This window comes from Necator americanus, chromosome X, assembly GCF_031761385.1.
Source record: "Necator americanus strain Aroian chromosome X, whole genome shotgun sequence".
Taxonomy (NCBI): domain Eukaryota; kingdom Metazoa; phylum Nematoda; class Chromadorea; order Rhabditida; family Ancylostomatidae; genus Necator; species Necator americanus.
This window is the reverse complement of record NC_087376.1, coordinates 25,335,484-25,346,265: the sequence shown is the minus strand read 5'-3', so window position 1 is coordinate 25,346,265 and position 10,782 is coordinate 25,335,484. Positions and strand designations below refer to the sequence as shown.

General features: G+C 41.4%; 3 protein-coding genes across 7 annotated transcripts; 1 reads left to right on the top strand and 2 right to left on the bottom strand.

Moving 5' to 3' along the window:
• Positions 1–49: 49 nt before the first annotated feature.
• Positions 50–1,333, bottom strand: RB195_025439 (uncharacterized protein; the record flags this gene model as incomplete). Its single annotated transcript, XM_064213587.1, has 1 exon — positions 50–1,333. One exon carries the CDS (start codon positions 1,331–1,333, stop codon positions 50–52), a length of 1,284 nt encoding a protein of 427 aa, XP_064069468.1.
• Positions 50–2,911, bottom strand: RB195_025438 (uncharacterized protein; the record flags this gene model as incomplete). Of its 3 annotated transcripts, XM_064213586.1 has the most annotated exons (4): positions 50–1,541; positions 1,599–2,019; positions 2,094–2,246; positions 2,443–2,911. In XM_064213586.1, the coding sequence occupies 4 exons, from the start codon at positions 2,909–2,911 to the stop codon at positions 50–52; spliced, it is 2,535 nt and encodes an 844-aa protein (XP_064069465.1). The 3 variants fall into 3 exon arrangements, with proteins under 3 accessions (XP_064069465.1, XP_064069466.1, XP_064069467.1); XM_064213585.1 differs by lacking the exon at positions 50–1,541 and having other exon boundaries at positions 1,544–2,019; XM_064213584.1 differs by lacking the exon at positions 50–1,541 and having other exon boundaries at positions 1,544–2,019; positions 2,443–2,776.
• Positions 2,912–2,941: 30 nt separating this feature from the next.
• RB195_025437 (uncharacterized protein) lies at positions 2,942–9,547 on the top strand (the record flags this gene model as incomplete). Of its 3 annotated transcripts, XM_064213583.1 has the most annotated exons (11): positions 2,942–3,016; positions 3,576–3,703; positions 4,550–4,682; positions 4,746–4,825; positions 4,881–4,993; positions 5,075–5,184; positions 6,630–6,778; positions 7,006–7,135; positions 7,197–7,301; positions 8,915–9,091; positions 9,395–9,547. In XM_064213583.1, the coding sequence occupies 11 exons, from the start codon at positions 2,942–2,944 to the stop codon at positions 9,545–9,547; spliced, it is 1,353 nt and encodes a 450-aa protein (XP_064069462.1). The 3 variants fall into 3 exon arrangements, with proteins under 3 accessions (XP_064069462.1, XP_064069464.1, XP_064069463.1); XM_064213582.1 differs by lacking the exons at positions 7,006–7,135; positions 7,197–7,301; positions 8,915–9,091; positions 9,395–9,547 and adding an exon at positions 6,831–6,835 and having other exon boundaries at positions 6,624–6,774; XM_064213581.1 differs by lacking the exons at positions 2,942–3,016; positions 3,576–3,703; positions 4,550–4,682; ... (2 more) ...; positions 5,075–5,184; positions 6,630–6,778 and having other exon boundaries at positions 6,998–7,135.
• Between the last annotated feature and the right edge of the window lie 1,235 nt (positions 9,548–10,782).

The window sequence follows — 10,782 nt, the reverse complement described above, 5'->3', positions numbered from 1 at the left end:
TAACTATGACTTGACTTAATCGGCGGGCTGATGTCATCGCCTGACGCGATTACCCGCATCTTCGCCGAGGTGTGCCGTCCTTAAACACAGTTCTGCCCAACTTTCTCGATATTCTGCGAGAGCTTGTCCTCAGGTCCTCTTTCACCACCTCAGTCCAGAACTTCCGTTTTCGGCCAGGTGGCTTCTTCCAGCTCGAACCCGACGAACTCCTCAAAACTCGCTGAACAAGGCGATATGCCGGTCTCCTTACTATATGACCAAAGAAGCGAAGACGATTTACTTTAGCCACTTTCGATGGCGGTGCAAGATATTGGTGTCTTCCACGTGTCATCCGCCGGTATACCACATCAATTTCTACGTAAAGATCTTCATTGTGACATACCCTAGGCCAAAAGTAGCCAATTAGCCGTCTAAGCAGCTTTCGTTCCGTGCAGTCAAGCTTCTCCATAACCCTTGATGGTGCTGCCCAAGTCCCCGATCCGTACATCATGATGGGGCGAATTGCGGATAAGTAGACTCGCAGCTTAACTTCGTTGGTGACGGGGGTCGACCACAGGCATTTCGTTAAGGAGTTAAATGCAGAAGTGGACTTAGCGCATCTTTGCTGAACATCTCTCTCGTAGCTACCATTGTTTTTCAGCATACAGCCTAGGTAACAGAACACATCGACGAGTTCTGTCGGTTGTCCGTCCACCCTGATTCCCGTTCGAGGTTTCGAAGAGGTCCACATCTGCTTGCATTTATCAGGGCGTAGGCGTAGTCCATAGGCTGCAGCCAGCTTCGATACAAGGTTGACAACATGTTGAAGTTTCGTACTGCTTTCCGCGAATATAACAACATCGTCGGCGTATACGAGGTCAGTCAAGGGGCACCCTGATGGTGCTAAGACAATGTCGGCAGGACACTGGTTCACTGTTCTTCGCATAATGTCGTCGATGGCGAAATTGAACAGGAAGGGTCCTGCCACCGCCCCTTGTCTTACTCCAGTTACCACTTCAAATGGTGTTGTACATCCGGCTGGTGTTCGAACTGCAGCAGTTTTTCGTTGATTCATGTCGTCAAGCAAGCGAACGAACTTTCCTGATACTCCATCGGCGCGAAGCGCGTTGAGAAGACGGCCTCGGTGAGGAGAGTCGAACGCGGCTTCAAAATCCAGAAACGCTAATTGCACTGGCTTTGAATACCGCTGCCAGATTTCGATCACTCTCCTGACGATGAACACCTGGTCAATCGTAGATCGGCCAGGACGAAAGCCAGTTTGCTCGTTGCGCGTTGTTTCTTCGCGATGTTTAATGAGTCGGTCCAGGATAATCCGCTCCAGTACCTTGTACATAACATGCAGCAAAGAGATTCCTCGATAATTCCTTGGGTGCGTGACGGATAACTTCTTGTGGAGGGGAATTATGACAGCGTGTCTCCACGAATCAGGTATGCTTTCGTTTATCCATATTGAACGGATGATCTTTATCATCTCACGAATCCCAGACGGAGGAAGATATTTTAGCATTTCTGCGTTAATCCCATCGTCTCCACCAGATTTTCTTCATTTTCTGAATACAGACCACGACCTCCGACTCGGTCGGTGGCTCCTCGTTAACCGCATATGTCGGTCTATGAACTGTTCGAGTTCAGGAGCTGACGGTGCTAGTCGGTTCAGCAAGGTCTTGAAGTGTTCCTTCCAAATTGGAAGGGTTGCTTCACCGACAGCTGCCCCATTAGCAGTGTTGAGGACATGGGAACATCTTTTCATTTTGCCGCTATACTGTTTTAGTAGAGCGTAGGCTTTCCGCGGGTTCCTGTCCTCCCACGCCTTCTCAAACTCCATCGCTCTTGACGTCCACTCGTTATCGCGGTCTTGTTGCAGTTGACGACGCAGCTTCCTTCTGAGACGCTTTTCCTGGTTGAAGTCACCAGCGCTGCACGCGACATATACAGAATTGTATGTGGATTTTGTTTTCGCAGATGCAAGGCAAACTTTTTCCGCGGCAACAGAACCGGAAGCGTTTCCCTTGCAGCGTCCTGGATGCACTTTATGAAGGAATCCGCATCGCTAAGCTTCTTCCTGGTCCGTACTCCAACATGAATAGACATACGTTGGCGGAATTTTCTTCTGCATTCATCGTCTTTCAGACCTGCCATGTCGATTTTCGGTTGAAGAGGAACTCCTCGATTTCTCTTGTGGAACCGTATCTTGAAGCTGAGAAGAACTGGACGGTGGTCAGAGTCCTCGCCAGAACGTAGTCGAGCTGAAGTTTAAGAGTCCTCATCTTCCGCTTGCGCTGCTCTTCAAGGGGGGAGGGGGGTAAAAGGGTTGACCCCTGCCACGTGAGCTGATGGCGTCGATGATTCCTCTTTAATGTGGAAGCGATGATGAGGCCCGTCTGTTCGCACAAGTCAACCAGACGGTCACTGTTGTCCGACGTGCGCTCCGCTGCATAGTACCATTTCCCAAGCACATCGGATTGCTGTTCGAGTCCCATCTTCGCATTTGCGTCGATTCCGACAATGACCACGCATTGAGTTCATCATAGAAGCTGTCCTTACTGTTGTCCTCAGCGGTTTCCGTAGGTGCGTGAGCACTTACGATCCAGAGTTTACGTCCTCCGCGATCCTGCAGTCGTAGAAAGGCGCATCTAGACGACGTTGAGCCGAATTCCTCCACCAGGTTCTTGTAATCGTTCCTCACAGCTATCGCGCAGCCACCTACTCTATTCTCATCAGCATCGCCGCAGTATATGGTGTAATTTTCGATGCTGATGACCGTCCGATCTCTCATGCGTGTTTCCTGCAGTGCAGCAAAAGGCACACAGAGATATCGCAGAAGTCTGGATAGAGCGGCTTGTTGGAGTTCACTCGATAGTGTTCGGCAGTTCAGCGTGACGAAACGAATGATTGTTGCCAAAGATTCCATGCTCCCTTCAGGCAGTTGACCTTTCAGATTATGGGCTTTGGTGGTGTGCTGGACGACAGCACCTTTTTGCAATGTATGGGAAGCTTTCGCCATATAACAGTGCAGGTTATATAGCTCGTACGTTCCCAATGCGTACATTTGAACGCCTGATTGCGTTAGTTAAAGCAGGGCCACCACGAGCAGGTAGCAATCAGACTCGTATACGCGGCCCTATATATATATATATATATATATATATACATATACATATATATATACATATACATGTACATATATATATATATATACATAGAGAGAGAGAGAGAGAGTTTCTCCCCTTTTTTATTGATGTGATGTGTTTTATTGTAATGTGATGTAGTTGCAGTGATATATATATAATTGTTTCGAATTACTCTGAATATAAACATCATTATAATTGAGTGTGTTAATTCTTTACCTCGCTACCGACCACTTGTACTCCTGAGATGCATACGAGCCCAATCCTTCACTTTTTCAAAACTGTGGATGTTATGGAGTCTGCTCAACTCTTCGTTATTTACGACTGGCAAATGAAATATCTAATACATACATAGCACTGCTACAGTACCCGAATAAACTCTTCAAAGGAAGCTATATATGAAATTTAAGTTTAGTAAGGTGTTTCAAGTTACCTTTATTAATTTAGGATCATCCAAAATCGATAAGAAACGGTGTGTTAGCAGTCCTCAACGATGTGCTATTTACTGCTCCACTCATTGAAACTCTTCGTATGCATAGCGCTGATGAAGTGAGGAAAGAAGCGAACACGTTCATGTGAGTTAACCATAACTGGAGTCTATTTCGTTTTTATGCACCTCAGAAAAGTAGTGAAATTTTAATGTTCATGACAATTATTCTCCTCCTCTTTTAATTATGTTGTACCATGAGTTCGTGAAGTTTTATTTCATTTTCGTGTTTTCGTATTTTAATATTCGTTTTTTTTTTCAAGATCAATCTGATCATTTTTTGCAAATTTGGCCTGCCATTTTGATGAGTTTTTTGTGCTTTATATTCCTACTGTGATCATTTTCCTGGATAACCTATCCTTGAAAGAAATAAACTAATAAAATGGAATTTGTGGGCTGCAAAAATAAACATTTCTAACATCTTCGACAGCTCGAGATATTTTCGTCGTCAACGAATTGAACGGGGTTGTTTAATTCAGCGCTCAGAAATTGTTTGCCAAGTTAATTTGGATCCGGAAAACTTCTGGTGAAACGACATCAACAAATTGATTCGATCGGAAGGTCGAAAGTTGGGAGGAGATCATCAACAATGAGCAATGAATAACGAGACGAGGCAATGAACAACAGTGATGAAAATTCTTGATTGATTAATTTGTTGTTATAGTTACTGTGGTGTTCAGTAAAAATCTCCCCTATATTAAAAAAAATGAAAACTCCCAGACTGAAGTATAGTCAAACGTGGGTCAACTGCTGCATAGTTGTTTACAGGTGATATTAGAAAGTAATGAAATTCCCGACATTCCGCGACAAGTGGCAGATTTGTGGATACCGTAATTCTTAATTTAAAAAAAGAAAGAAAAAAAAAACTCCACAAATTTATTTCTCGACCCAATAGATCAACCTATGTAGTCACTCACTGTATCGAATCGTTAAGGTTTGTCTTTGGTCACGAAACACGTTCATGGATGAATGAGCAACCGAATTCAGGATTAAGAGGGTCTCTGTCGGGTGATCACATTCCATATATTTTTGGATACCCTCTTGCAAATTCAGATAGGGAAGAGAAAGTGGGTCTCAGTAATTCTATTGTGCAATATTCAATCATATTACGACTATAGTTTTCTTTAAAGCTATTCTCTGGCTTCAATGCAGAAGACAGAGGGGTATCCGAGGTTCTTATGCATTATATAGCGAATTTTGTTAAATCTGGGTAGGTTTTTTTTACTCCACGCTGAAAAAATGTATCCTTGAGCATCTGATTTCAGTGATCCATCAAAACCATCTTCGATCCCGAAATCGCTTCTTATGGGTGACGCTTTTCACTCAACTGCATGGCCTCAATTTGATCAACCTAATCGAGAAGCATACCTCGAAATAAGTGAGCCATTTTGATTCCATTATCTCTTTAATGTCTTATCGAATTAGTCTTGAATGAAAAGAATTTTCTTTCTTACTTTAGCTGACCGTCCACGTGTTAAGAACTACTATCGTAATGCAAGAGTTGGATTCTGGACAAGTTTAGTTCCAGCCCTGCATTCCTCTGGAAAAGAAGGTGGAGATGTACCGGAGGTAATAATTATTTCCATCTCAGGATCTACAAGATAAAGGTCGGCAAAATCCGCTATAGTTGACATGTTCATCGGGTTTCATCGGTATTCTCGATTTGTTCTTGTTCTAGTTTTTAACTCTTTTAATGTTGATTACAAATTGGTAAAGTAAGAATGATATGAATTCTCAACAGTGCATTTTTTTTCGCTTTGAAAATGATTTTTTGATGTCGATCAGTCGATCGAATGTAATCACGAATGTAGTTCTACGCAGACGTTACATTTCCAACTTGGCTAAAGGCATCACCCCAGGAATCTGAGGTGGTACGGATTTCAAGTAGAGTATTCGTATACGGTATAGGAGCTTATAAAGAGGGGGATGATCCCGTCCATTTCTTCCTAATTGCCGTAAAACGCGGCTCGAAAGATACGGCTTCGGGCGTTCCACCGCGCTATTTTCTACAAGAAGTTCGATTGGAGCGCGCCAGCCTTGTGCACGCGCCGCATCTTCTGCGCCGTTTTTTACGGCAATTAGGAAGAATGGGCGGAATCACCACCCTCTCCATAATCTACTATCCCGTATACGAATACTCCGCTTGAAATCCGTACCACCTCAGATTCGTGGGGTAATGCTTTTAATAAACCTCAAAGGCAAAAGTTAGTTGAAGAAGACAAATTAGGAAGTGGAAAAGATGTGAGGAATGAAGGGGGTGAACTTCTGCTAGCTTATTTTTATATGATAATCCACAAAATAACTATAATTCGTAGAGAATCTGATGAGAGATTACATAAAAATACAGAGCAAAGTGTACCAAGGGATCCGTGGCAGGGTCAAGTCCAACAAATTGAAAAAATTCAATAATCGAAAAATAATTGAAAACGATTTCCGGTTCACAGACACCTTAGCACTATGAATTGCCTACTAAGTATAGGGTGTTTGCATATCTTTTTTTCCAGTTTTGAAAGAAAGTGTTGAGAATTTTTACTTTATCAGTATAAGTACAAGGATCAACAATGCAACTACCATTATTATTAGTAACATAGCCACTTAACGGGGGAAGTCTCTATGCTGTTCTCCCAGGAGGGGGGGTTGGGGACGACAAAAAGTTGATGAGTATGTTTATAAGGTTATCGCGATATTTGGAGTTTTTTGGAGCAAGATCAAGGCTACAGGAAACGTGGGGCACTACCATCCAGCATAGATCCCGCAGAAATCGCCGCGTCACCTTTTTCGTGTGCGGTCTCGCGTTGTCATTCAGCAGTGCGACATCGAGACGTTTTGGTCTCTTTTCGTGCTCTGCATCCGTCAACTTCTGGAATTGCTTCATGTAGGGATTGGCGTTGATTGTCAGCTCACCCTTTGCTGGCCCTCAGAACATCTTGAGAATCCTAGAAAACAAGAAAATGCAATGTGGGAAAAGGATATACAAAACTAGTATTACAACTGAATATCATATGTAGCTTCAGGAACATCATCTGTTACCGGATCATTTTCGTAAGGACTCGTTTTTTGGGCGTGTCCGATCTTTTGCACCATTTGCAAATCATCCATTTCCTGCACCTCCACTACCACCTTCACCACCGCCTGACAATGTTAAAAAAACTACAACAGGTTGGTTAAAACTACGCAATTTGTTGCTAAAATGGGCTACATATACGTCTATCTAGTTTGACAACTTTATGTTTTTTCCTGCAGAGTTTGTTGATAAGGTGATAAAAAAAATTAAAAAAGGAAATAAAAAAAGAAAAGAAAATCGAAGTTCTGCGTTTATATTGACTATAAACTCATATTTTAACGACTCATTCTTAATCGCTTTTTTTCCGCAAAACCTCTCATGCCCAGTCCTTCATCGCCCCATGATAACATGGAAGTATCATCCGGTCAGTATAGCACGATGCTTTCGGTTACGGTAGCTGTTGGATGTGGACTACTATTCCTTAATATTTGCGTCTTCTTTGGTCTTTATCGTCAGGTTCGTTGGATTGCTTTAAAACTACGTCCATCTTTTTTTTCTTTGTTAACAACCCTTACAGTGCGATAAAAACAAGCGGTCAAAAAAGAAATTGCAACTACAATACCAGACATATGCCTCTAATCAAGCCACCGTTCCCGATCAGTACAACAATCTCAACTCACCGGTGTGTTTTCGCTGTTTGTGCAAATTTACACAAAATTCGACGTTTCAATCCAGTATCAGAGCAAATTTCTTGGGGGAATTAGTCCAATAACTTTCTCAGAAGCATATAACTTCTCGCTTGTGATATTGTTTAATAATCAATAACGACCGATCATACGGGAAAATGTACGTAAAAACGTAGATGTAACCAAATGATCAACATTTTTATGGTATTTCTAACTAAGCTCGCGATTTTCTTTCTTACACAAGCTTGAAAAGGTAATTCTGCATCAGAACGAGAGGTAAACAGATCAAAAAAGATGCAGTTATACTCTTGAAATAATGATCAACGTTACATACTTTTCATTTCATTATGTGGGTGACTTCCTACAGATATGTAGATCACGAATAACCCATAATGAAATGTTAATTCCAGTGATTTCTTTTTTTTCTTAAAAAAACAGGTTTTAAGCGTTCCTTTCCTACCCGCAACAGAATTCGAAATTAGCGAACTGATGTTAGGTACTGTTACTTTACACACTTTTGGATCAAGTATCCGATGAAAACAAATTCTGAAAGTAGCTCTCGATTTCATTCCCGATTTTGCAAACACGCTCATTAGATTAGTTTTTGTATGCAAAAGTTCATTTTACTCACCATACTACATACTTACATGCACATATTCTAACACTGAACTCATTGGATGAATCGTTCAATTGAAACAAAAGAGTGTATAAGCCCAATTTATATCATGTGATTTTCTCAATAATTTCTGACTTTCAGCCGTACTTTTTGAGCAAGGACTTCAGTTGTTGCCGCTGCTATCGCATAGACTACCTGTTTGCCATAACTGCTATGCATAGTACTTAAAACATGCTGTTTCTCACTATAACGGGGATACACGAATTTTGTGGATTCATACTTAGGATATCTCATTTTACAACACAGTTATTTCTTGTCAAGCAGCGGAATTGTACCAAAGAATAGTTCGCTGCGATCTATTACTATTTACTCCATCATTCAACACGATTCATCTCTATTTCTTCTTTTGCCGTTGGAAGCAAGAGACAGAATCCTAGTTTTGAACTGTAATCCGATTTTCCTTCTAATTTCAGCGGAATTTTTCGAACTAGTCAGGTCTGAAATACGTCAAAAATTGTGAAACTTGAGGCAATTACCGCTCCTCGGGAGTCCAAAAGACAGGGGCAAAAGAATCTTTCAATTTTCAAAGCACCATTTCATCCATTACATTTGCGGTCCTTGCGATGGGTTCCTCAAACTTCGTTCTCCGTAAAATACCTCTCAGGTCCATAAACCCCGTCCTCCATAAAGTCACGAAATTATCTTCAGAGTCCTTAATACCCTAAAGAGTCTGAAAGAGCGATGACGTTCAATTCACAGGTGGAAGTTTAATTGTTTCAAAGGAAAAAAAAGCATTAAGAAATTAAACGTTGACGTTTGTCTACCCTTCCTGATACTTTTATTTTTTGTTTGTTTGAAATTCGCATGAAGGTTGTGTTAATTATTTTAATCTTGACATAACCTTTTTGTGCTAACCTAAATAATCCATAATCAAGTTCCCAGTATCCTTCACTCACATTTATCTTGCAAATTTCTGTCGACGTCCGAGTTCAGCTTTCGTTGATGCCTCCTCCACCACCACCACCTATTACGCTCAACTCATCGACAGTACACACCGTACCCGTACATGAGGAGATTTTCGATCGACCGATGTTCGCGCCTGCCTCGTTAGGGACCGGAACGGACCCCGCCTCAGCGAACCTCGTTCCACGACATTCGTTTCAGGAGCAGGCATGTTCCTTCATTTCATTTCATGCTCTAACTATTCCCATTCTTAAAAGTACTGCTTTAATCACACTACGTTTGTGTTACTGCTTGTTAACGAAGTGTTACTAAGGATGTCTCAGTTGAGTGTGATTGTTGTTCCTACGAGGGTTCTTAAAAAGGAGAACTTCGATGTAGTTTATCCATTTTTCCACATATTTCCTGCGAAGGAAATGATGACATTCTTTAGCTGATTATTTCTAGGAGAACTGAGTATATCTTTGAAGTTTCCTGGTGATTACCTTGTATGTATAATTGGTCTGGATTCAGGAGCCACTACTTTCGGCATCCCATAAAGCAGTTCGGGCTGGAGTCTCACCGTCATGTCCACGTCATGGTCGTGCTGTTCTTTCCCTTCACCCAGGTCGAGGTAGTCTTACACCATCCGGTAACGCTCCAACACTCGAAGAAATTCAAGTGTAGAGAACGTTCAAGTTCCCCTTAGCTTTTCTCCCTTTTTTGCCAATGTAGGATATATTGATAATATTTCATACAGTTGTTCATGTTCTCAGAGATTACAAATTTTTCATTCGGTTAGCCATATAAATATATTTTTGACTGATTACTAGTCCTACCTGTTGGATCAAAATTACCTGCATTAATCAGTGTAACTGCGTAAGGCGGCTTGTGCTCGCGGTGAGAGCTTCGCTCGCTCCAATCGGGCTGCCTAGCTGAGCGAGGTCTGATCGCTCCGCTACGAGCACATCCACTTACGCCAATGCACCACAAAACAGGTTGTTTTGATTCGACTGTATATAACTCATCACTCTTTGTATTACGATCTCTTTTCCACATTGTGCCTGTTGCGTGTTCATGAATAATAATCAGAGGCTATTATGGAAGCTATCAGCTCGTAAAATTTTGGGTCTTTCAAAATGTCATGGTCAAATCACGCATAAAATTATACGGAAATTGTGTTTCATCGAATCGTTCATCGATTACAGGTGTAGTGGATCTATGCTCAACAACAAATTGTCGGAAATATTTTTGTTTTGTTCTCCTACAATGAAACAAGAATAATTCAGCCTGGACTCTGAACTATAGATGTGATATTATTTACAATGCTTCATGATAGAAAGTTTGTATTTAAATTATTATAAGTGAATTGCACGAATTGCAAAACTGGAACTAACCGTCACAGTCGACAACCAGTAGTTTCAAAGCCTAAAGTATTGAGGAAAAAAGAGGACCGCCTCGAGAGGTTTCATCAGTACAGAAGGAAATTTCCTCTAGCCTCATTTAGAGGCGCAATCCTGAACCAACTCTTTTTTTTTGGTTTGAAACATAGATCACGAAATTTCTGAGTTTTAGCATGATCACTAATATAAAGTATTTTTTCGTTGAAGATTAAAGAACAGAATACATTTTAAAGTCTAGCTACCAAGTACACTACTTGGTTTGCTGATTTAGAATAAACAGTCCACTTTCCTGCCTTTGACATTATTTTCAAACTATTATTCTCTCATATTTATCATTTAAACTGGTTTCGTGAACAACAGCACCCCCTGACCAGAATATCAATTGCATGTGAATGCATCGGATCAGGATTTAGAAAATCCAAAGGAATTCTCCCTGTAAAAAAAGATGGATGGGTGGATGATGATTAAGCATCTAATGTCATACTGTCACACAGTGGTCTTGAACTTTTCGTATACTTA